At 39.5% G+C, this 27495-nt stretch overlaps 1 protein-coding gene and 1 long non-coding RNA gene across 2 annotated transcripts in view; one reads left to right on the top strand and one right to left on the bottom strand.

The window, feature by feature from the left end:
- AGBL4 (AGBL carboxypeptidase 4) overlaps positions 1–17286 on the bottom strand; it is a 991536-nt gene extending 974250 nt beyond the window's left edge. The window contains exon 1 of the mRNA XM_075097666.1: positions 17243–17286. Coding sequence (XP_074953767.1) covers positions 17243–17273 — 31 coding nt within the window. The 5' untranslated portion in view covers positions 17274–17286. The remainder of the gene's footprint in view (positions 1–17242) is intronic.
- Positions 17287–17448: 162 nt separating this feature from the next.
- LOC142059177 (uncharacterized) lies at positions 17449–22786 on the top strand. Its single transcript, XR_012661246.1, has 3 exons — positions 17449–18105; positions 18202–18271; positions 21696–22786. It is a non-coding gene; the product is annotated as an uncharacterized LOC142059177 (long non-coding RNA).
- The last annotated feature ends 4709 nt before the right edge of the window (positions 22787–27495 follow it).

Raw genomic sequence — 27495 nt, 5'->3', positions numbered from 1 at the left:
TCTTCATCATAATCCTCAGCAGCATCTTCCTCACTATGGGCAGTAATGGGATCTTTTTCCTCTATTTTGCCTTCTATTTACATGCATCTTAAATGAATGTAGAACCTTTGAGACTGTTAAGTCCCACTCATATCTGAAATCTGAAAACTATTAGAAGGGAGAGACACACACTCATGGAGGCATGCAATTATCTGGGCCTTGCTTGCTTAGGAAATAAAACTCAGAAAAAGAACTTAAATAATTTTTTTTATGAATGTGGGGTTTATTTAATAATAAAATACGTGAAGACATAGATTTTCTATATAATGGCATGATTTTTGTCAAAATCTATCAGTAATGTACACATTGAAAGCTTTGCCCTTCCAGTAAAATTATACTAACAAATTGCAGCATGCAAAAAATTTGTTTCCACATAGGGATGAAAGAACACAGTGACTTTTTTTTCATTTGAGAAATGTACAAGTAAGTAAATATTTGTATATTATATTACACATTAATATTATATTACAGGGAAAGGAATACACAATAATATAACTAGCTGTTCATTCTTCTGACATTGGCTCAGCATTTTCTCCACTATTTACTGTTTGGACAACAGATATTTAACAACAGAAAGAGTATCTTCTGTCTTACAGAAATCTAGAAGAAATGTGTAGGTCTTCAAATGCAGAAGGCATGTGATGGAATAATGGGATGATAATATCTTATTTCACTCTGATAAATAGGGCTACTAAGGCTTCTAGAAATAGACTTTTGGTCTGTGCTGATTTTTTGACATTTAAATGGGTTATGTGGGATGATAAATGTGACACAAAGCTCAATTTGTTTTATTTTTATATTGAAAACTATTCCACACAAATGTTACAAGCAATTCATTTTGGCCCTGAATGATGAAAACAGCTTATTAATTAAAACTGACCTTTCATACATAAATGTATTCCACCTCTTGAGGCAAAACACCTAAGCTGAGGTAACAAATTATATCAACGTATTAGTGACACCACAGTTAAAGGGTCTGTCAGGCTTTCTATTATATACCCATATATTCAGAGGTATATAAATCCCAGATTTAAAAATACGTATATCCAGGTCAACACTCAGCATATAAATCCCCAGCCTTCTGGAAAAAATCTGAAACTTAGTCTCTTTGGGAAGTACTACAACAGAACAACGAGAGTTTAGACCTTTTATTACTTTATCATAATCCAAAAAGTTAGATATTAAATAACGTGTGCTATCATTTTTAGCAAAGTTATTATTTGCAACCTCAAGGTTATTTGTTTTAGACTGAATAATTACCCACAGATAGCAATCTGCAGCATTTAAACTGTTTTCTTTAAAAGTAAAATTGCTGCTTAATGATACTATCAGCTAGCTGTTTTTTACCAGCGTGCTGATACAATTTGCTTAAAGGCTGATAACACCAGTGGCAAACTTAGACCTGGATGGGGTATCTGTGTATATGTATGGCCATGATTGTGTCACTCGATACGATTCAATCCTCTGCATCATGCAACCTGTAATTCAGAACAGCAGCCACAGGAAAACCGTTTCCTCAGTTTCAGTTCAGTGCCACTTTGATTAAGAGCCTCCATATACCTGTCGCAGGTAGTCAAGTTAATCGTTTGTAATCCAACACATGGAATCAAGGACACAAAGGAAAATTCAGGAAAAACCTGCAGATTCCACCAAGAACGCATGAGCTCCCAGGGACCAAAGTGAAACAATGGGAGGCAGGGAGTCAACTGAGTAGAGCAGTAAGAAGACTGAACTCCTCCTGGTAAATGCCTACTTGTAAGTCTCAGCTAAAAGTAATAGGCTTCTTGTAATTCTTAAAAGATACCTGGGAAACACCGCTTAGATAAAGATGAAGAAACTAGAAAAGATTACATTCATAATACTGCCACCATAAGACAGTGTAGGAAAAGCAGGCAGAAGACAGAGCTACAACTCCCTTTCCACCTAACTGACAAATTAGAAAATGTGCCAATGGAGTCTTTACATGATGCAGAAGGAAGCTGTCAAGTAACTGTGCCCCAGCAAAAAGTTTCCATCTGCTCCTCCTGGCCTAACATAGCCATTCAGGAATGAGAATAAAATCCTCAAATAGTCTATAATCCATAGTCATTAAATAATAATAATCTCTCCTTGCATGTTCATTATTACACAGTACTTTGAACATTCAGAATGTACTGTTGCTATATTCTGAGTTATATTATCTTTAGTTAATCTCTAAACGTGCAAAACTGCAGTCTTTGAACTTGGCATTGTTATATAGCACAACCGCATTATGTCCCTTCTGGCACGTTCTCCTTGGGTGATAAAGAAAAGGCCAGAGTACTGGCCAAAAAGGAACCTGCATTGCTGTATTACTAGATCATAAGACATGGCTTCACGCTTGTCTGTTCAGCAGATGCATTGAGCGTTGCTGAGAATACATTAGCGTCTTCAGATGGAGAGAACTATGTCACGCTGTACCATAAGTGCTTTGGCCGATAAAGAGATACTGTCCTCACAGCTGGGGAGCCCTAAGTAGATTTTCCTGACTGAAGGCTAAAATGTATGACAGAACCTTGTAGGGAAGGAAGATAGTACTTCAATCTGAAACAAACTGAAAGGGAAAGAAGAGAATTAACTGAAGTACAACCTGCACATTACACTTGAGGAGACCAGATTGTCCTTTGAAAAAAGGTTAGATATGACAAGCAAAGGTAAAAGGAACTTAGCAAAGAACTTTTCTCAGACGGTAGGTCTTTTTTTGTCAATTATTTTTCTTATAGGTTGCAAGACGCATAGCTATTTTATTCTAATTCTTGATAACTTAAACTCCTGGAGTCTCCAGCAAATCCCTAGGATTTACTTTTACCACAGTATTAAACTTTAATGGTAATTTTCTATCAGGTATAAAATCTGTAGGTGTCTGAAATCTCTGTAAGTATATAAGGTTTTAAAATAAAACCTGGCCAGAGTCTGCTGGTATCCGTATTTGTCGCTGTTGTCATCGTGGATGTATTTCCCATCAAACTAGTGAAAACGAATAGATTCAGTTACAGGGGACTGGGATTCTTAGGAAGAAGAGTTTGGAAACTTCCAGAACTTCTTGCTATTCTTAAGTTCAAAGGGTAAAGCCAATATTTTTGCCCTTTAGGCAAAGATGAAAACAGTATTTGCTACAATAAACATCATGCAAATTTAGGTATACTTTCTTTAAAAACTGCAGTTCCTAGAGAAAGGTACCTCTTTAGTAAGTAATAGTTACTCTCTGAATTGGGTAAACAACAAACCCAGCTTCTAGCTGTGACAAAATTCAGAATCCACAGAGTTAGCAGCCGGCAGCTACCCTCATGCTACATTAGGTAGGAGAGCACAGCTGCATTAAAACAGACATAGAAAAATATAAAATGAATTTGCCTGGAAAACCTGCACCATTCTTATAATCAGACTTACTGCCTAACAAGGATAGCCAATTAGAAAGGTAAGGCAACATGAAAATATACGATCACTGCAAGTGAACTTAGTAGAAGTCTTTCTTTAAATATTACGAATGTCATCAAGATGCCTCTCATTCTTTTATGAGATTCTTATTTTAGAACAAAATTAGGTCACATTTTGCTACTGAAAATTTCTATGGTGTAAGGATCCAGCAGCCCAGTTACCATTATCCAGGGGCAAATAAAGGTTTCCAGGTATCCTAACAATGAGCTTCATCAGCTTTAAGCAGTAATGTTATTATAAACCAATGCAAAGAAGTGAATCTGAACTCTCAGTAGTTTGCAACAAACAAAAATTCATTCAGATGACCAACGGCAACTCCTATTAGCTCCTAAATATAACAAGTCTCTAGGTGAACACTGCTGAACTCGTGTTTTGGACAAGTAACACTTCTGGAGGATATGCCAATAACAGCATCTTCTCCACAAATCAGAAAACTGCAAACAGTGTAATTTTAGCAAAATTCTTTCATATTATAGCATTTGTAGAAATCTATAGTCTTAATAGCTGATTATGTTCTGGTGTTCTTTGATTATTTTTTTAATAAAACCTTTTATATCATTGTTCCTAGGCTTCAGCAGCACTGATGTTTGGGAAGACTTGTTATTTCTGCTATCAGCTCTGAATGCGCTATGGGCATTCTAAAAATCCTACAGGCAGCAGCAGGCAGGAACTTGGAAATCCAGCTCAACTGGCTTAAAAAATGCTAAGAAAAAGAAGAAAAAACAACTGTCATTTTGATCTTCACAGCCATGTATCCTGCAGCAAGGATTGTGCATGACCCTGAGAATCTAAACATACTGCAGACTGTGTTGTCAATCTGAAACATACTTAATTCATAGTCACCATGATCTGAAAAGAAATGGAAGAAATTATGTTAAAACTACAAATCCCCGGGTTTGGGAGCATACCCAGCATGGTACCAACCACACCTGCTGCCTCACACTCAGGTACTGTGCCCATACCTATTACCCATATTGTTATATTACCTAATACTAATACCTAATATTACCTATTACCCATACTGTGCCACTACCTGTTTCAAAGGTCAGCAGAACAAGGAAAATGTTGATTATCACAGGCAGCAATCTCATATAGTTTGGTCTAGTTCTAAAAAACAGAAATTTTGCATTGTTATTCAGAAACCCAATTTGAGATAAAGCATATTTAAAGTAATTGCCTCTTCAATTACTTTCCTCCTGTAGTTTGTCCAATGGACCACTTGTCAAGAGTCTGTCCAAACTGTAAGACGATATTTATACTCAAGAGAACACGCAGAAAAAAAAGACAAGGCCTAGTTTAGCAGAGATTATCAGGTAAATTCTGAGCTTTGCAAAGGTTCTGAAAGTGTGCAGGAAAAATAAACTGCAAGCCTATTGCCACAGACTTTGAAAAGCCTATGGTAGGTTGCATAAACAGGAAGGAAACATTGTGATTTATTGTTTGGGTTTTTTTACTTTTACTGCACAAGTTACTCTTTCTACAGAGGTTACCAGACAACACTCCCTTTTAACCTTTTAACCTTTGTAACACAATTCCTTGGCAAATGCACCATTAACTTTTTATTTTGGGTGAGAAGGCATAACATCTAAATACCTCATATTCCTTTAGATATACATACCCAAAACTATTTACTCCAGCAGAAGGTATGCCATAGGTGTCTCAGTCAAAGCTGAGACTGGAAAAGTCTTGTTCTTATATGCAAACATGCCAAAGCAAAATGATCACTAAAGATGTCACATGGGGTCCCTACAAAAGGCTTGGTAGTACCACAAAGAGCACTTTGCTTAAACACTCATATTGAGCAGACAGCAGGCAGCCCAAAGATAAGTAGGAACAAAAAAGTACATAAGGTGCTTAGCCTAAATCAAAGCCATCAACTTACTGGCTGATCAAGTACGAAAAGATGATGAGAAATCTCCACTGCCCATCCCATTCAAAAAAACTAGATCCATACAGAGATAAAATTGTCAATCCAAGGTCAGTTATAGCTCCTTTCCAAAATCTAGTGAAGAACATTGAACTGAGGACAACGTCTGGCAGACGAATACTGCCCTGAATGATTCCTCACTCCCAGTGGCTGGCATTACTTATGAGTTTACAGGAAAAGAAAATAAGTCAACTTGTGGTGACTTGTACTCATTTTATAGGTAATGTTTGTTTCCAATCTTTAACCTAAAAACATAACTTCAGTCTTTACTTCAAGAATATTTATGTATTTTCTCAGTGTAGACTATCTCCAAGGATATACCTTCTTGTCAGAGGCAAATGGCAATGGAATTTTTTGTATCGCTTTAGCGAAACCCAAAATGTCCAACAAGGTATGAACAGATTTTCTTCTTGAAAATAAAAAAGCAATTAATGCTTTGAACTCCATAAGCAAGAAAAAAATAATATCCATTACTTTTTACAATCTAATATATCTACTAAAACAATAATCACCAGAAATGAAAATAAAAATACCGAAAAATGTAGTAGTGCCAAATACATTAACAGAAAATATGTTTATTTAAATACATTGTAAGAATCAGTGAATTTCTTCTGATATACAGAATTCTTCTTTCACAAGTATTTGGCATCTTGATAATATCAAAGATATCACATAATGCAACTGTTGTTATAGTAGCAATGCTTCTTTAAACAAAAAACAGGTCAAACAAAAGCATAAAACATATAAATTGTAAATAAAAAAATGATGCATCACATACATCCCCAACTAGCAGAGGAAAGAGTAAATAATAGCTACCGAGTTCAGCTAGCCCTCAGAGATGCATCTGCAAAAAGTAATTGTATCAGCAAGTCCATCCTTCCTGGGAGATAAGAGATGGCTCAGAGAATTAGGTCTGCATATGAATAATAGGAGATGCTGAAACACCAGTTGAAGAGTGTATAGGAATTCAAGTTCTAGGTCCCAAAAAAATTGTTTTTGGGGGTGTACCTACCAAGCAAGAAGAAAATTCTGGCTAGGGAATCTGAGGCAGGAAAAGAACTGAAGAGTTAAAGCAGATCCCTTGTGTGGTACTACAGAACTTAAATGGGTAACATTTTCTTTCGTACCGTCCCATGTGTTTTTGAAATCTGTAAGCAACCGATTTCCCAAAGACAAGGACTGCATGTGACCTGCAAAAAATACTGAGTCAAAACAGGCAGACAATTACAGTGTTTGGAATCGTAGTCGGTAGAAAATGCCAGGTAAGGGCAAAAGCTCATGATACTACCCACAAAACAGGAAAAAGAAGTTGGTGGTTAAAGTCACTCACTAGTATTCACTGGTCCTATCCTAAAATGGTGTAAGTATTTCCCATGCCACCTAATCCTGAATCAAATCAGCTTCTGTACACCTGGTTTTGTATTTTATGTGGGGGAGGATGGAGAAAGTGGGAGAAAGGGAAGGGAAAGGTTCATGGGTATGTGCTATGAATATATCCATGTATACATATGGATCCTAGGTATATATCCATGTTTCAACAGCTGCCCCAGGTGTGAATCATTGATTTAACAAAAGCAGGTTCTCTATCTTAAACTTTCAGGTATATTAATGAGACACATGTATATACCACTTATTTTCAAATGCAGAATGATTCCCTGCAAAATGCTTACTAAAAGTTACTTCTGAACAACCTCAAGAAATACCACCGGCCAAAGGATATTTATTGATTCAGTTAGCTATAGTTGGTGCAGATCAAGCTTTAATTTCCATGTATAATACTTCAGGTTTCATACAGAAGGTATGAAACAGACAGACTTAATCCATACTTACACCGATAAAGCAAGAGATCTGGCCTACACACTACATTGACCGTTTTCCTCCTATGGGGTAAAATAATATTTTATTGCAAAAACTGTTTTCAGTGTAACACTACTTCCTCCACAGCTTTTTTTTCTCTATTATCTGCACTGTATATTCTCAAATATTTTTTTTCTGATATAAGAGCAGAAGACGTGATTAACCAACAGCCTGGTGAGCCTCAATATGGGCCAGCTGTGGTACTATCTTGAGGTATTTTGACTTTTTGACATCTAAAGTGTGACTACTGTAAATTTGTTGTGGATGCACCTGTCCAAAGAAGAAGATGTATTTGATTACCACTGAGTAAGTTTAGTCTTCAGGAGGCTTGAATTCAATTCCTGACTCACCCACTAACATCTTTATGCTGGTAATGAATCCTTATCCATGGGAACCTAGGCTTTCCACAAGGGCTCCACAGAGCACAAAATCCTCTGGGGAAACATAGCAGCAGTTTTACACAGCACTATCTTTCTCTTCAAGAATGTGTATTTCACAGATGATTGGAAGAGAGGTAATCACACACTGCTACAACTGCTTGGGCTACCCTTATGAGTGTGATAAGTGAAAACTGGGCAACTAAGTTCACTGACAATTTCCATCCTGTGTATTATGCACCATAATTCATGCATCCTTCTTTGGGTTGATGACCTATTTTTCCTTGGTTCTTGAATAAGCGTAGTTTAAAGATACGGGTTTACCCTTGCTTCCTATTGCCATGGTTCAGCCCCAGTCAGCAACTAAACACCACGCAGCCGCTCACTCACTCCCCCCACCCCTGTGGGATAGGGGAGAGAACTGGAAGAGCAAAAGCAAAAAAACACTTGTGGGTTGAGATAAGAACAGTTTATTAATTAAAATAAAATAATAATTATAATAATGATTATTATTATTATTATAGTAATAACAATAAGGATAATATAATTAAAACGAAAAGGGAAAAATGGAAAAAAACCAGAAACACAAACGATACAACCACTCAGCACCTGCCGACCGACGCTGCCGGTCCCCGAGCCGCGATTGCTGCCTCCCTCCCCCCGCCAGCTCATACTGGGCATGATGTTACATGACATGGAATATCCCTTTGGCCAGTTTGAATCCGCTCTCTTAGCTGTGCCCCCTTCCCTCCCGGCTTCTCGTGCACCCGGCAGAGCATGGGAAGCTAGAAAAGTCCTTGACTAGTACAAGCGCTACCCAGCAACAGCCAAAACATTGGTGTGTTATCAACATTGTTCTCATACTAAGTCCAAAGCACAGCGCTAGGCCAGCTGCAGTGAAGAAAATTAACTCTATCCCAGCCAAAACCATGACACCTATTTACTTTTTGTTTAGAGATAGGCATGTCTTCTGTCAGTCAATTTAAGTCAACAGTAGTTTCAGGCACAATTAATTTCTTCACTTTGGAGTTAAAATCTTCTTGACTACTACATATTTAAAATAATTTGGGGATCTTAGTACTACTTCTGGAATAATTTGTTCCCCAAGGTTGCTGAAATCAATTACACAATTAATTACTGCCATAATTATAATTACTCATTGAAACAACTCCTTTAACTTTGTAATCTTTCCCCCTACTTTCCAAAACAGTCCATTCCAAAATGGAGTATTTTAAGCCACCAAGAATTTCTTTCACCCAAGCACTGCCCACTCACATTGCTGAATTCACTCTTTAGTCAAAAAACACTTAAACATAACCTAGTATTTCATGTCAAATAATTATATCATTGCAGTGTTTTATTTTATTCACAAAGTACTGTATAGTGAAAGATTTAAATATTGTTTCAGAATTCCTGTTTGCTAACATAAAAATGTCAGCAAAGCAAACTTGGTCTATTAACTCTCTTGCATCAGCAATGTAACAACAGGAATTAAACTATAGAGAGCACTACTAACTAATACACCTTATTCAGCAGTTTTTTAACAGAACAAATGTTGATACAATATTTATAGGAATACGAAATACATATAAAGTATTTCATACATTCAGAACACAAGCCAAACTTCTAGCTACAAGAAGGCTTACATACAGAAAACTCTGAGATTAAATTACTGATTATTTGTACTGCTTAGAAATAAAATCAGCAGCATATATACTGGTAGTCTGGGTAGTTACAAAACATCTGTTATTCTGCAGTACTACAGACCTTGGGTGTAGGTAAATAGTACAACGGCAAGTTCATCTCACAATCCTACTTCACATGGAGAGTCCTCCCAAAATAATGCCACTGCCTTTGGATTTGTATAGGTTATTTGAGGATTTTTTCATTAATCAAGTGCATCATACTGTCTCATCTGCATTGCATATGCAGGAAAACATGATAGTCACTTGATAGGTGTTACCCAGCTCTAAAGTTTACTGTAATCACACGGTAATTTTGCTGCTTATTGCAAATGAAAACACATCAGTAGACCTGTAATGAATCCAGCTGGGCTTTCTTTGGAATGGATTCCTGCTGCTCTGCTCTGGTGATTCACAGGAACTGACGTTCCACTTGCTTTTGTGGAGACTGAAATTCAACACATTTTTCAAGGGGGTTATGAAACAATATGGAAAAGCAAAATCTTGCCAGTTTTTGCTCATGATTGTGAGATCCACTGCTAAGTAAATAGCTGTATGAACTAGCGCATAAATAGTCAGATAGCTTATTTATTTAATAATAACAATTTGAAACAACTGATTTCCTCACCTGTCCTCTTTTCTATGCTTGATTTTTGCCACGATGGATATATAAAATCAGCCAGTTAACCATACTGAGAGAACAGGGACACATATGTATATTAGAAAACATATGTATCAGACTGTATACATTCTAGTCTCTAACCTCAATACATTACTTATCCTAAAATAGAACCAATCATGAAAACACTGTACTATACACATATATACATCAAACTCAATGCCAAACATTTGCAGGATCAGGGCCCTAGGTTTAATACTAAAGTCCACATCTCTGAATTTGCAGAGTGCGCGATTAAAGGAAATGGAAGTCATTATTGTTATTTTGGAAAAGCAGAGTTTTCCAAACCATTCCAACACACAAATAGTAAAATTACTTCCAAAAAACATATTTAAAAATCTAAGGTTAAAAATTATAGCACTTCTTAAATGACAGGCTTGGCCCCTGTGGCAATGTCATGAAAATGATGAGTTGTGGGGACAACGTGACAGGGAAGCTGAGATACGGGACACATAGATGTGTACCCATAACCAACACTCAATTACCTGTAAATTGCCTACCTCTATTGTAGATTAATTGCAGCCACAGCTTGGGCCTGGAAGAACTTCTTATCTCAGGTACAGTGCAATCTAAACCTGGCAATTCTGCATCAAGACTCTGCATGCCAACTCCTTTTGGGGACTACTTGAGAAATCTGAGCTGGTTTCTGTAGATCACACAGTTCTGGAAAAGGGCAGCACAGTCTTCCAGAAATAAGAGTGATGTAGCACAATGCATACACCTAGGTGGGTCTGATGGAGCCAGTATGCATCCAGCAGCACCACTGCCAACCAGAGGCGGCACTGCTGGATCTGAGCAGCATTAAGAGCAAATATCTGTACCAAACTCCTCTTCACATCCTGTAGCACCTCATTTGTCTGGGGGTTGGTGCCTTCTGTTATCAGGGTATCCTAGTTCTTTATTTAAAAAAAAAAATAAAGATTACTATACAGTCATTTCACTCTATGGCTTTTGTCCCTGAACAGGTGTTGCTGAAGGAAAGAGGAACAGGAGGAAGGAAAACCTCTGACTGTAGACAAGTTGTCCATTTCTTCTGTGAAAGATAACAGCTATTGTTATTAGGTGTCCCATTCGGAAAGCGGGCTTTCTGAATTTTCCAGTCCTGTTAGTGGCCCCACGTGGAGATCAAGCCAGTTACATTTTAACACAGGAAGCTGACTTTAAAAACTATTTTAATGAGCATTATATCTATAAAGCTCAGCTTCAAAAAATAGAAAAGCTACGTAGTCCATATAAATGGACTCTGAGCTTGATCCATTTTTTGCATGAGACTTCTGCCTACTAAATACAGTGACAGCAACACTAAAGAAACTTGCAGAAACTTGTTTTACAAATTTCAGTATAAAACCTATTAAAATTCTCAATATGTCTCACTTTACTTTTTACAAATTCAAAAACCTCCTCTCACAAGCGCTAATACTGAATAGGGTGCTTTCAGCTTCACTGAAAGAAAACACATTGCAAGGCTTAAGGTAAGTAACTTTCAAGAGTTTTGATTATTTGTCAAAGAAAAAACTGTTTGAAATATGGCTACAAAATGGTAAACCATTAGAAGTGGCAACTGGAATACCCAACACATTTCTGTTTTTTTCTTTTGCTAAAATTATATTTTCTGGCTGTATAAAGCCTTCATCAGTATTTCTCAGGTTTCCTTATATGGCAAATTATGTAATAGAAACATGATCAAAGCTATAAGTACCAAAAATATATTAGCAGCTCTTCTTCAGTGAATTCTTCTAGTGGGAATTGTTTCCACTCGATAACTGAAGAAGTTGGAAATTAGTTGAGTATCAGTCTACTGGCAATGGAATATAATGATTATTATAATATCTTTCTGTAGCAACTATAGTTAACTTCTATGTATCACTTCAATGAATATTTCAACCTAAGCAGTAAAAACTGAAGTAGTTAATGGTCTTACAGAGTGTTTCAAATTTACTAACAAACCTAACTCTAATATCCTCCGGACTTCAAACCACTTAAGCTAACAGGCACCAACGCTATCAGTAAGTTCTGGCCAATGTGTTTGTTGAACAAAACACATTTTATATTTGTTTACAAATACATCCTGCAGCATTTGTTAAACAACTGTAAATAGCTCTTTGTGGTGTGTGAAGATCTGCAGGTCTGGGCCCAGCACCCTTAGTTTTCCACTGGCTTTTGAAATTTCTTCATGTTGACCAGAGAATAGAGTGGGCAGATCCCTTTCAGCATGAAAACTGCAGTGTCTTTTCCCAAACACTGGAATTCAGCTATGTTTACAGGCTAGTAGTGTATATTAGGAAATAAGGTTTATTGTTTATATACACTTGCAAATTCAGAAATAATTTGAGGAAGGACAAATCAATTTAAGAGATTAAATTTGCCTGGAAGACCGGAAGTGCCACTGATGTATGGTGTTATTTGAATGACCAAGATTAAATAATATTGTTAAAGTAATTAGCTGATTTCTCCCATTTTAAATTTCCTCATGATAAAGCCAGTGAATGAGAAGTTCCAGTTATGAAAAAGGCCTATATTTAAAGACAAATAAATTAGGTTGTCTTATTTAATTTGGTTTTTATTTAATAATTAAGGCCACCTAAAAGAAAGCATTATGTTCCTGATACCAAATTGTGTTCATACCATATGTGATTAAATATTTTTAAAAGAATAACTATTCCTTTTTGAAAGAATAATCAAGATCTATCTTTCAAAATTGTCTAGCTCAGCACTATCATATTAAAATCAATTACAAAACACTGCAGAATTTACACAGCTGTTCTATTGGGCCCTCCACATGCAGATCTCCTGAAATAATGATCTCAGAACTAAGTATTTTAGAACCATTAATTACTACCCAGACTTTGAGTAGGGTTCAGCATTCAGCAGGGATTCGAAGGTCTCCTCTCTGAAGCCAGGTCCGTCCAGCTGTGAACACTTTCGAAAATTCCAATCATTTTTAATATGAAATGTGACTTAACATTGCTCTGCAAGGTATCTATCATGACATGTAACTAAACATGAAAACCTACACATTCAGCTGGGAAACCTGTTAGTTCTGATAACAAGGATCTTTGGTCTAAAGACATATAATTATATCCTGTTCAGCACTGTGAGTAAATGACTTTTTTTGCTTTCACTATGATTTCAGTGACAATGACTCAATGAAATATCAGAAATACTAATAGCCACAAAATGACTAGCAACTGTGGAATAATGCATATTAGAACTGTCAATCCAGGCTAATATTCAGCTGCCTTAGATAGAAAACTATCACAGAACTCAGAGATAACCTGCACCCTTTGATCATTCAGGCCTCTGGAAGCAAGTCTTCTGAAGGTAATATAGATGCCTAGAAGAATAAGAATGGCTTGGGGAGAATGAGATAACTAGTGAAATTTTAGTTGGATCCATGTCTGAAAAGTTAAATACTTTCATCTGGTTCATGGGTCAAAAAATTAGCAAATACAGGCATTCTGTACTCACTTTGACCTACTCCTAAACCTTCCTTTGAGAAGTTATAAGGTCCTTTTTGCTACAGAATTGGAAAAATAACATTGATCTGTTTTTGAAGAAACTTAAATAAACTGGCCATCTTGCTATATCCTTTACCTTCCGAATGTTTGAGGTATCAAGGTCAGCTGAGCTGAACAACTGGAAGTCTAACCAAGAAGCTCCTGAAAGTAACTAACTAGTCTTAATCACTTTCATTCTCCTGCAGACTTCATTTGTAAAGATTTAAGTTGCTTTTAATTTGGATTCCCACCTTAAGACATGAAGGCTTCAGCCTGGAAACACAAACAAGGAAGCATACAGACTTACAGTTTATTACAGAAAGCTGATCTGAGCAGCTCCAAGAAACCTGTTAGGACTAAGAAGCCAACTACATGGGAAAATGGACTGATTAATCCAGGGTAAATTGAGTTGATTTGCAGCACTCTAACCAAACATTGGAACACAGAAACTATTTTAACGGATTAGACCAGATGCCTACCTAGTCCAGCGAGGACAGCACCAGAATATGAACTCCGTAGTAGACAGATGTGAGATAATCCACCTTCCATACTAAATCTCAATCTCATTTGAAACACAGAGATTGTCTTAAACCATGATATAGAAAATAATGCTGAGCGTAACAGTATAATAAAAACTGATGGTAGCTGGTAGTCCCTCTTCTAAAGTACTTCTTGCAATTCTGCGTGTCCTAATACCCCTCCCCAATAAAATGGTACAAAACTTGCAAAAAACTACTGCAGAAACAAAAATCTTGCACATGAAAAAGTACTGGAAATAAGAAAATATTTGTATATACTGAAACAATAAGTACAATTATCAGTGTAAGAAAGATTAACAGATTTACTTCCTATAACAGATGAATAAGGAGATACTAATAAAACAGAGATGATAAATGCTTACATTATAAATAGGTATGCTTTCCATAAAGTAAAATATACAAAACCTCTTGACACAGTATGTTTTCAAAGCTAAGAATTCAGAGGGGTTGTAAGCATCTTAGATGTATATAGTTCAGTAACAGATAATATTTAGGAAGAAACTTGATTTTTAGAATCACCTTTCTGTAGGTGCACGTTATATTATATCTGACATCTTTCCCTGACACTGACTCTTGTCAAACACAGGTTACTGAATTAAACCAGTAAAGAATGGTCCATAGCAGTAATCTGTGTTGCTATAAAGCATGGATAAGTCACCTGCAATTCCTCTGTAACTCAGTTTTCTCATTTGAAAATTACAAATAACAATCAATATTTCAAGATGGGAAGATAAGACTTAGTTATTACTTGTGTTTTCTGATCCAGGAATAAAAATGTGATGCTGCTGTAAAAACAAAACAGCAAGTATAATATAGTCATACTGGCTAAATCAATTTATACGGTTTGAACGATGTTCTGTCCTTCTGTAACAGCTTTATTCTCCTTGCATCCATACATAAAAAATTAAATTTATACAAAATGCAGTTCCAGAGCTAGATTCCTGTACCTCCTGAAGACCGGTCCAGATCTGACATTATCATGAAGACATACTAAGCCGTCAGGATGCACCAAGAACAAGAATGTTCCCCATTTATGTTATGTGCACACCAACAGTGTCAGTATCACCTGGCACTAAGGAGACAAACGGGTTCTTTTGGGGATCTGCCAAGGATCCCTAAAAGAACCTGTCCATCCCTTCAGTGTCAGGTGACAGTCAGAAACCAAAGTTGAGGGGAAAAAGGCAGAAAAACCCAAACCACCCCACCTTTTTTTCCACAGCCTACTTTCCATGTCCTTTCTTAAAAATGGGCCAAGATCACAAGTTTCCTTCCCAAGTCCCACTGATCTCTGAAAGTTTTGGGTCTTCTTCCTGTCTTTGTGGTTCTTTGCATTTTTAACTCTTCATCTGGTTTCTCCGAAAAAGAAGGACCCGCAAATTAAGACTTCCAAATGGCCAGACAGGCATTGCAAAACCTAAGCAGACATGTAACAGGAACATGCAACAAAACATTATTTCAGCACAAGCTGAGACACATTTATGAGGAAATCACTGATTAGTTAGCTGCAATGGTTAGACATGGAAAAAAATCTGGACAATGTTAAAAATACAAACCAAATACTGTAAGGCTGCAGATGTAAATCATATAGCAGAGAACACAATGCAACAGTAAGTTTATGCGCTAATCTGGAAATAGTAGGAAATTTACATTATATGTTAAAGAAAGTTACAGACAATGGCACAGGCATGGGTAGATGAAGTAGGTAGGAAAGCTGACAAAGTCAAACGGCTGCTGGAGATTTGTTTCCTGTTTCACAGCATAGTCAGAGATGATCAACTGTTGTTAGTAGTGTTGCACAACACAATGGGTGAAGACAATCACCTGCTCATGGACGAGTTTAATGTACAATAAACTTTACAGTGTTGTTTCAGAGGTTCATAAACAGCATGGCTGAACACAGGGAATTCAAGAACCTTATGGCCAATCCATTTAGGCGTAGCCTTTGTAGTATTGTTTCCCAGAGCACAACAGCGCTCCACATATTTATCACTTTTTTCACCTTAAGTGGCCCAAAAATCCAAAATCATTTCTATGGATAATGCATCTTTAGTTGGAACCACTTCTGAGGCTGAAAAAGCATATGCACAGCAGCTAACACAGCAGGCTAGGAAAATGAACTTTTGGTCCAGCAACCCAGATAATTTATGTATGATGCTGTGGGATATTAAACATTCAGGAAAACTGTCATTATCTTTGTTTCATCCTCCGAATGTTAATATATCTAATTTTCGTAATTTATTTCAGGGACCTGTGTTTTCACATGGGCTGGAAAAGACCTTAACTGTGTTTCATTACAATAGGAAAGATGCCTGTACTTGGAGGATCCTTATCATTCATGAGGAAACACAAAACTTCAGCTTCACCAAAGAACAACTCTTCACCTACACAGTTAGAGCCACTGTTAATACAACCTGAATAGGGAGAACAACATTTGGCACCTTCCTTAAAAAGACCCTCACAAAATAATGCATGTGAGAGGTAAGGTGCTGCCCCTCTGCAGCCTCTGGGTGCTTTATACCTCCCGAGACTGGTCAAGCAGCACCTGCAGGTCAACCCCCAAGCTATCAGCCTTGTGGTGCAGTTTCAGTTCCAGCCCCCTGACTTCACATATTATTTTTTCATTCTAAATAAAGCAGGTCGTGGTTTCTTGTGTGAGGGGAACTCCTGTGCACCACCGTTTTGGTCTGCTCTTCACCGCTGCCACCTTTGCCCCCTGTGCGGGGAGGATGGTGTCCAGTGCAGGCTGCCCCACCACCAGCTTCTTCCTCTGCACAACCGAGGCTCTCCCCCAGATATTGTTTGCTGGGGGAGAGCTCTCACCCCCTCACCTTCCCCCCCAAAGCGGGGCACTCCCCCCTCAGCAGGGCTGGAGTACCTGGGGACTCTTCCCCCTCTCCCTGCCCGAAAGAGCACTCCCCACGACCACCTCTCCCCCGGGAAGATGCTCCTCATCCCCCAAGGGAAGGTGTCTTGCCTTCCTCCGCAGCTCTCTGGACAGAGGCCTCTGCCCCGGCCCCTTCTCCACCTCAGTGCCCTCGGCCAGGAGGCGCTTCCCTCCCTTTCCCCCGGGAGAAGAGCTCCGTCTCCCGCACTCCGCTGCGAGGCAGGCCCCCTCCGCTGACAGAAGCCCCTGGAGAAGGGGGGCTTTTCCCCTCTCCCCCCGCCCAGGCGACTGCGGCTGGCACTGACCCGTCTCTGCCGTCCTGCTCCTCTCCGCCATATTTGTTGTCGTCCCCCCCACCCCCCCCCCCCGGAGCGAGACGCTGCCTGGCCGTCGCTATGGCAACACACGTCACCGCCAGGGGAGTCCCGCGCCCCCCCTCCGTCCCCGCCCGCCGGCAGGCCGGCCGCCATGGCGGCGCGGGCAGCGGGGGCGGGCAGCGGGGGCGGCCCGAACGCCGCGCTCGCGAACGGCGCCCGGCGAACGCCCGCCCGGCGCCCCGGGGAGCCTGCCCGGGCCCGGGGCGGGGCGGGGGGCGCAGGTCTCTCTGCTCCCGTTGTCGCCCAGGCCGGCGGCCGCCCCCGGTGGTCGCGGGTGGGGCGGCCGTGCGTGAGGGGCGGGAACGGTCGTGCGTGAGGGGAGCCCCGCCGGCCCCCCGGTACCGCTCGCTGCTGGTGTTTACAGGAACTGCTCGCCCAGGGAGGGACGGGCTTGTTATCTTCTCCCTGGTGACGGTCTCTACCTTGGCAATTACAGTAACAGCGCCCGGGAGGAGGGGGGCGATAGCCGGGTACCTGAGCCGGCACCCGGTCCTCGCTCCCCGCCGGCCGGGGCCGGGTCTGGCCCCGCGGTAGTCACAGGGCTCCGAGGAGGAGAGGCTCGTTGTGGAAGTGCGTGTCCCGCCCCAGTCAGATCAGGGAGCACCTACGGCCTTGGCACCCGAAGGGGAGCGGGGGCAGAGGGGCCTGGCGGCCCGTTCGGGTTAGGGGTGTCTGCCGCCCCAGTGGGGAAGGGAGTGCGTCCCTCTCGCTCTGGTTTCCAGCCTAAGGCGCTGAGGTGGAGCACAGGCATTACGAGGAGGCACCCTTTGTGCAGAGGTGGCAAAGTGTGTGTGAGTGACTACCCCACCCTGCCCCAAAACTCAGCAGGTGAATCTGATCGTGTGGCAGTTATGTCAACTTTTTTTTCTTTTTTTTAATTTCTTAAGGCAGCCCAGTGGGGAGCTTCATTATGTGTGTGAGTGTTGCCCGTCTGTCTCCTCCTCCCAGACCTAGCAGGTGAGCCTGAACATATGGCAAATACAGTGATGCTTCCTGGGGACGGGAGGGTTTCTGCGTGCGCGTGTTTGCAGGCCCACTGGGTGACACTCACCATGTGGCAAATACAGCAGTGAAGTAATTGGTGCAAAGGGGCTAATTATGTGTGTGTTTCCCAAGAGACCCAGCAGGTTGGGTCTGATCATGCGTGTCTCACTAATGCAAGGCTGAGACGGGAGCTTCATTGTACATCCTCAACGCAGACAAACTCCAAGCTCTCAAAAGCAAGGCTAGCCATGGGACAAGCATCAGTGTTACACGTCCAAGTATGTATGTTTGCATACATGGGCAGACATGGGGGTGAACGCACCCCAAACTGGGTGGCTGATAAAACTATGAAACAGAGTATGCATGTAATGCTAAGCAATCAAAACAGGCAGGACTGTTTATGGCTATCTACGCACTTAGGTGTTTGCCTCCTTATAGCTAGTAAATTAATGTAACCACTTCCTAGTGACCAATGACTAGTCTGTGAAACACTCCAAGCTTAAAAATCAAGGCAGGTAAAATTGTATCTTTCTCCATCTAAAGTTCTGTTCTTCAAACATCACTTCACCTCTTTGTCTTCCTATCCGGTATGTGCCTTTTCTGCTCCAGTACAACTCCTCTTAACAAGGCTCACGTGGATAATGCCTGCAGGTTGTACACGCTTAGATTTTTCTGTAGGGTCAGTTGCTTCCTTTCTCCCTGCCTTTTGTGGCCTTGTTCATTGTTCTTTCAGCTCATAGTTCTCTGGTTATTTTTGCAGGATCTGTTTTTGTGGTTTCTCTTCCTTTGCTGTTTCCTTTCTTTTTCAGTGGCACTTAGGCCTTTTTCCTTCATCTACTTCTTTTCACTATCAGTACATTACTTGAGAATTATATAAGCTAATTTAGTATTACTTTAGCCACATTCCTGTGCCAGGGACTTGATGAAATACCTGTCTAAAGTGGTGTACCAAGGGGGCTTTGTGATGGAGTTAGAAGATACACCTTTGCACAGAAGAATACGGGAGTGTGGCTGCTGTTCTTTGCTCAGCAAAGCCATCTAGATCCAAACTCTGGAAAATATTTTCTAGACTTTTCCCTCTGCAGTCCTCATAAACTATAGGTGGTCACCAGCGTACTACCAAGGCTGATTTGTCTCGCTGCTGACAGTGAACTACAGTAAGTACACACACACAGCCCCCACATCCTCTCCCTTATATTCTTTCTCCAGGCTAGCAGATCACCCAAGCCTCATGCTTTTCCTTGTTTGCTGCTGGGCAAATGATCTTGGGGCATCCCTTTTCAGAATATGCCACATGTACTCTGATCTTTTTCTTCTGCCCATTCAGATCTCATGGCTTGTTGCTTACATTAAATTTTCCTGCACATCATTGAGAAACATCATCAGCACCAATTCAGGTTTAACATAGACAAAAACATTCTCTCCTGGAATCTCTCCACATATGTGCATTACAGTACCTCCTCCCTGTCTGTCTGTCACAAAAACCTAACCTAATTGTTTCTTTTCCTCTTTGTCTAGTCTGTTATCAAGTCTGGCTTTCTCTTTCTCAGTGAAAAGGTGACCATGCCTGTATCAGTAGCTAGGACACGTTTTTGCTTCTGGTCATCCTTCATCCTGCTACAACCCCTTTCTTTTAGGTTCCCTGATAGCAATGTCCCATCCCAGCCCTCCTTCACATAATTTCACATATTACTTACCTCTTCATTCCTTCATCTACACTTTCTTTTTTCTTCTTTTTTTTTTTTTAAGGTCTTAGACAGTTCTGTCCAAGTCTGCAGCCCTAGTCTGGTTCCTTATCATGTCCCCACATCCCCTTATTCCCTTTGTTCTACTTGCTATTCCAGCTTTACTGTCCCCTCATCCATATTTCATTCCCGGCTATTAATACTCATACAGCATTTTTCATCTCATACAGCATTTTTCATCTCTAAATTTCTAAGAATTAAGTGCCTGTGGAGAAACCTTCCATATCAGTTCTTCAGATGACCTCTTTATTCACATTTCTCTGAGAGACTCACTTCTATGGTGACCACAAATACTAATCCAACAGGCCTTTTGAATCTAACTGCCATTCTATTAAGTCAAATACCTGCAAGAAGGTCTACTGAAATCCAAGGCATCTGGGGAAAAGCACTTTTCCCCATCAAATTAGCTCTTCTGAGTTAACACACTTGAAAAACCTAGAAATGCCACACTCATTTTTTTAGTCTGAGTTTAATGCTATGTTATAGTCACCTCACCAAGCTGAAACAGTGTTAAAAATAGACGATATGCAGTCTTTCCAAAAACAGGGAGATAATTTGACAAGAAAGAACGGGAAAGTTCATGGAGAAAGTTCCTTTGAAAACAGAAAGATAACTGAATGGTGTAACTTGAACAATAAGGGCTGAAGAACAAGGGAAATAGCATTCAGGAGAAGCAGTTGCTCATTTTTATTTATGCATTTTTGGAGCACCGAAAAATATGTTAGGGTGCCTGTTAGTACACAGCCGTCTTTGGTCCCCGCCCTTCCAAAGCTAATAATCTAATCTTGGACATCACAAACCAGCAAAGAATAAGAGAACACCAATGCAAAACACTGCTGCCCTGGTTATCCTTATAATCATTGTTTCAGCCATATTCCTTATTTCAGTGTATCCCCTCCTCCTTCAGCATCTTGGCAAACAGAAGCTACTTTGCTTTCGTGGCTCTTTACAGCTTATTCCCACCCTATCATCTTTTAATATCCTATGGAGAAATCAATGTCTTCCCCCCACACATTTCATTCAGTAATAACTCTCTACTAGTTACATTTTCAAACCAGCACCTTCATGCTTTCCCTCACTGCTGCTTCTCACTCCCACTCACCTAATTTTCCTCCCTCAAATCCCTCCCTAAAAATCTCCTATGCTGTGATGTCTACTGAAGGAATGATAATGAATAGTCAGCTGTGTGCCAAGATTACTGTCTATCATGGTGACTAGTGTCATCTTACTCTGATCTGTCTCTTGCATCCACTTCTTGTGTTGGACCGAAAGTGACTTGAAGCAGGCCCCCTCTTCCTGCTGAGTTAGTTACGGGTTCTGGAGTGGACTCCTGAAATCCGTTATATAAACAGATAAAAATAAATGAAAGCGATGGAAATAAAAATTGAAATGCTGGCCAAACCCAGGAAGATTAGGCCATAATTCAGTTATGATTCATCAGCTTACGTAAATTTACATAAAAAATAATGTGACTGACAACTCCTTTCATTACAAATATTGAGAAAGAAATTATTTTTCTAGATACAGATTTGTGCCATTTTTCTGTTTATTTATAATCTATAAGGGCTTGAGGAGTGTTTTACTTTTTTAGCTGTGCTTGTATTTGAAACATTAGATATTCCATTTTTTGTTTGTTTATCTTTTGTCTGCAGCCTGCAAGACTGTGTGTGACTAAAGAACATGAGAAAGCATAATACCACAAGAGCAAAGACTGAGAGGAAAAAAGATTTCTGATCTTTTTTTTTTTTTTAACATAAGTCAAATATGTTGAAGATAGAATGATTTGCATTACATATTCAATACTTTCGATTCACCTAGAGGTGGCTGCTGTCAATACATATCTGTCGAAACCCCAAAGATCTTCCAAGAAAATCAATAAAAATCCAATTTTACAATCCTGATATTTTCAGAGTGTTTAAAAAATTGGCAAAAACCACCCTTTTTTATACATTACAAAAAAGCCAGTAAGGTGCATTATTGATTTTTCACAAATCATTTTTAAGTCACTGTTAAGGCTGGATGAGAAGGAGAAGACAGAGTATTAACACAAGTTTTGCATGCGTTTCACGACCCACAGATATGGCATGGTGTACAGTACATTCTTCAAAGTGGAGATTTAAAAATCCAGGTGTAATTGTGTAGAAATCATATAATTACTTTTTTGTATCACTTTCCCTGTGTAGAAAAAAGTAGCGCATGCATTCAAGTGTATGTTCTATCGGTACTTCAGCTTTGACTGTCAGAGGAAAGGCCATGATAATGTTTCTGCTACAAACAAGCCATCAATGTTGGCTGTGCAAGCAGGGTGGGTACGATCCAAATTAAAGAAAAAAAAAAGAAAAAAAAAAGTCTGGTCAGAGTTTTTAGTCAGGATGTTATGGTCTGGTGGGTTCAGACAGAAAATTAAACCTGACTAAGAAAAAAAGAGACAAAATGAAAACCCAAAGCCTAGACTGAGGTAGCAAAATTGAAGTGAATTTTAAAATACACATGCATAGTGGAAGAATGCTATAATCTTATTATTGTAACCTTTATCCACTCTTTTCTTCCAGCATTTATTGCTCTCATTAGTTACTTAATATTTGAAAACAGATTGTAAATCTCTTGTGTCAGGACAGTATCTTTAATGTGTTCCGAACATGCCTAGTACAACTTCAGGCATTCTATACAAAAATAGTATTACCTCTTGGGTTTTTCTGTATTATTTCTAAGCATAGGAAAAATTAAAATGCAGCAAGTCTGGAAAGGTCAAACTGTGTCTCCCCTCATTCTGTGCCTGACTTTAGAAATAATCAAAAAGTTATGCTGAGGTAACTGATATGAAACCCAAGACACCGTGCTCACAGAACTTGGATCATTTTGTGCCCATGCGGGTGAAGCATCATCTCATTTCACTCCTGAAAATATTTTTTTTTAATTTTACATTTTATGGATATTTTGGACTGTTTGTTCCTAACGATTGTCCTCATAGATGCACATCAATATGGTGTAATTAAACAGAGAAACTGTCATCCTGAAGGAACCCAATCTGCAAATTACAACCCTACTGAGTATGGAAGGTGAGTGATTTGTGACTCCAGGATTTTGAACGCTGCCTTGCTTTTCCATTCTTCCACAAGCACTTCTGTGCTTGTAAAAGCAGGGGACCGCCAACACATAGCCCTTCCTCAGGCACACTTCCTACCTCTCTCACTATTCCTCTAAGCAGGGCAGAGCTCTGATGAGGGCTGGGTTGCCAGCACGCACTTAGGCCCTGCATTTGGCTAGGAAAGGAAAGAAGGGTCAGTGCCAGCCACCTGGGTGCAGAACGGAAAAAGGAATGTTACCCAAGGACAGGAGCAAATGCTTACTGTTACAAAACAGATGTTTTAAAATTATTTTTGGGAAATAAAGAACCTTCATTTTCAAGTCCCCTTCAGAAAGGTATACACATGTACACAATAAAAGTGCACTTTATCTGGGAAAGATGAAGGGCTAAGTCAGTTCTGGGATTTGAACACGTGGATCAAGACAGTTTAGGAATTTCAAGCCTGAAGCATAATGCTAAGCGAGAATAACTGTTCTGTGTAACATTCAGGGGCAGGTGGAGGGGGCCCAAAGAACTCTTGTGTGCTGGAACCCTGCCAGTCCCTGGAAACTCTCAGTAGTGAAAGCACTTCCAAGTAGTTTCTAATCGTGTAGCTGCTAAGTAAGATGTTACTTTGTGGATGTTTCCAAGGGGTCTACGCGATCCTCATGCAGTCCTGGTGGCAGTGATTACTACACCTATGCTTAGAAATTAAAATATATGCTTTTGTGATGTTTTCATATATTTATTGAAAATTATTTGATATCTAGGTATTAGTTTTTCATGAATATTTCTGTATTATGGACATTTTCCAGACTCTGTCCTACATCCTCATACATACAGACACATCTTATGCATTGCATTTTAATATTCTATAAACTCTACAATTCTCTATCTTTTAATTTTTTTTAGCATATACTCTGTTAAAATTCTTTTAATGTAGCTAGTGAACATCTGGAAAGATGAGAAAGGTAGAATCAGAACTTAATTTGGGATGAACTGAACAATTGTTTGCTGTCTTGAAACTGATTATTGGGCCCCCAACTGAAATTTAATTCTTTATAGGAAAGGATAGTTCATAATGAATTTAGGAACCATGTTAAGTTCCATACTCTTTAAATAAATTAATTATTTGGTTTTAGTTACAATTTCTCAAGGTTCCAGTGGCACAGAAAAAGGAGCAGCAAATCACTGAGAGACAATCACTACATGTAGCAGCTGGGAGAGAGGAGGTAAACTGAAATTGCAGGAATTTCCGTTAGACTGCAATAAGCTTATGTTAAGCTAACACATGGCAACTAATGCACGATAAAATCCCAGTGCAGAAAGGCCATTTTTAGTTTTCACATTTGTTAGCAGATCATGGTAAACAGTTGGCGCACCCTAATATGCACTTGTCTTCCCTTGGATTTTTTTCACATGCTAAGTGGCAAGGAACCATCTTTTTCTCCTATGATATATACGGCCTACGAATGCTCAGATGGGCATGAAATAGGTCTACGCCAATGTAAGCTACATGGACTAACAATGATCTTTTTTTTTTCCCATTTAAAATCATCCAAGGAATGAATTCAAAGGCTGTGGTAGATTGCCTTTGGTAGTTAAGTTCACGTGTGGGCTTGAGTTCAATGCACTAGATGGCTTGAGACTGTCAGCCATCAAGGTCCTAGTTCACCTTATGCCTTTTGTTTTTGCACTGTACTTGGGCAGGAACACTGTTGGCTTGCCAGTTATACCATTAGCCGTGCAGTACCACCAAAAGAAGTCCTTGTGCAACATATAATCAATATTGGCCTTTAATAATAGTACAATAAGGAAAACTCAAGCCCATAGCAGCACTCCAAACACCTTAGAAAAGGGATAATAGCAAGTCAGACCCATTCTCTGTGGAATCCAGCGTATAGAGGAAAGCAAAATATGGGGCCTACCAAGGCCAACCTTCCCCCAAGAGTAGAGGAAATAGCAGTGTTTGGTGAATCTAGCCCTAAACACTATCTGCTATGGCACAATAATGCGAACTCAAGTAAAAAAGGTCATTATGCCTCCAAGGACAACATTGTAACTGATGGTGGTTAGCAAGATGATCAGGGATTAGTGCCGCCCTTACACACTCCAGCCTGACCATCTTGACATAGGCAGAGATCTGGCTTTACCATCATCAGAGAATCGTTACACCAAGACAACATTTGTAATAACATTTTAAAATCACTATTTTATGTTTGAAGACATAAAACACAAGCATCTTCTCTTTAATTTCTATTTTCTTCAAGTAATATCAAATTCTAAGTATTCCTGAACACTGTGATTACCAAGTTGTTTCCCTTGTTATAACTAGCAATGCTGAGAAGTGGATATTCAGTAAGACATAAAATCACAGCCCATTATCTGTCCCCAGCCTTGAATAGAGTCTGTAGAAAAAATTACATGAGCTTTTTAAAATTTGCATCCATAACACCTTATTCTACATTCTAGTGCTTCAAGGACCTTCACAGCATGCAAACTCTCAACCCTTCCCTGCAAAAGTGAATGGTCCTATAGAAAAAAAAATTCCTTTAAATTAAAATCTTAAGGAAATGAACAGGTATATATGTATTTGATCAGAAACTGCAGAAATCATTTCATGTAATTACTACCTAATCCATCTTGAAATCAAGGACAATTTCAAAATTAAGACATTAATATGAAATTAGAATGACTTGAAGTTTGGATGAAGGAAGAACACAGTAAAAAAATGTAGTTACATACCATGTTTATCTTCTAAATGAAGATACTTGGTGAAGCACAGATGGGCTACTGTATTTCCTAATCCTCTGACCCATAAGGATTGGCAGTGAGACAGTGTTCCCATTAATACATCTCTCACTCCTTCTACTTTTTTACATGGCATTGAAATATTACATTTGGGAACTCATTGACTCACTCAGGATGGCGGCTGCTATACCAGAGAAAGGAAGCTGATTTCATATTTTGAGCACATGCAAAAGTGGTGGCAACTTAGGAAACAGCTCTCAGAAACAGCCCCTGGAACATAAAGGCTGCTAAAATCTTACCTGCCAGAAAGAAAATGTTCCATTTTACAGGAGAACTGAAGTTCAAGTGTACTAAGGGTCCGATTAAGGAGAAGGAACAGCACTGTTAGGACAGCTAACCTTGACCATTCTTGAAACTTTGCCAAAATTAGAATGGGTGGCAGACTTGCTCAGAAACCAGACAGTGTCTGCAACTTGACAATGTCTATAGAGGAGGGCTTTCAAGTAAATTCCACCTTTGCTTTAAAATTCTGTACTGGAAACTGCAGGACTGGACATCCCAATGGAGTCATACATGCCTTAGCATCACTTAAGAAGCCCACTGTAGAGCAAGGAACTGATCTGGTTTTCCAAGTCTCAAGCACCCATCAAGACCTTCCTCCCATAGAGTAAGCAAGACCTTTTAAAGTGAGCAGCTGTCACCAGCCAGTGAACCAGAAAGCGACAGATATGTTGGTAAAGTGTCCCAGTCCAGCACTGCACTCTTACAGAGATTTACGCATAGGCAGGACTTAAAACAAACACGAGAATAGATGCTATTTAATTAGGACCTTCACAGAAAAACATCTGGTATAATTGGTTAAGGGGAAGTCTTTACTCAGGCAGCATTTATTGGGATATAAACAATGTCCAATTGTAAAAGCTAATTAAACAGCAGGGCTAAGGTAACAGAGAGTTTTGCCTGCATGACTAGGATATAAGGTTTATAATGCATGCTGTTATGGGACAAGAGCAATAACAAATAATTGTGTATCCAAAAAGTCAGTTATGCCCTTCTTTTAGTAATAACATGCTCCAGAGGTCAGAGGATACTTTTTCTTTAAGTAACATTGCCAGTTTACAGATTGAAGTTTGATTACTGTTCAGCTTTTTTTAGGAAACTGAAAGCAGCAAAACCAGCCTGCTGGATATTCCACCCTATTCGGTGGTACATTATTAGCCCATCACTGTGAAGCTCCTGGTACCCTCATGCCCTTTGCTCTCACAGAGCAAATTCTCTGATTTTGAGCCATCTGGCCTATAGCAGTTTCCAAGGAACTCTTATCATTGACCATGTATTATTTCAAAGTGTCCTTTTAAAGAAAGTTCTTTTACAACTAATGGGGATATTTAAATACATGTATATAATTCATTGGACTAATGGAAATTAAATGGCAGGTACACACACATCCATAGAGCTACAAATTCAGTGACAAATGCATCTTGTGGTGCTTCTTCGGGCGTTTTGCCATGGATGGCAGCCTGGGTTTACCTAACCCCAACAAAACTGCCTCCAGGTTATTCCTCAAGCCTCAAGCTTCGGCAGCATCTCTGGTGTTGCCTCTACTTGGCAGCACTGCCCCTGCCACTACAATC

This window comes from Phalacrocorax aristotelis, chromosome 6 (assembly GCF_949628215.1).
Source record: "Phalacrocorax aristotelis chromosome 6, bGulAri2.1, whole genome shotgun sequence".
NCBI lineage: Eukaryota > Metazoa > Chordata > Aves > Suliformes > Phalacrocoracidae > Phalacrocorax > Phalacrocorax aristotelis.
This window is presented reverse-complemented; position numbering and strand designations above follow the sequence as displayed.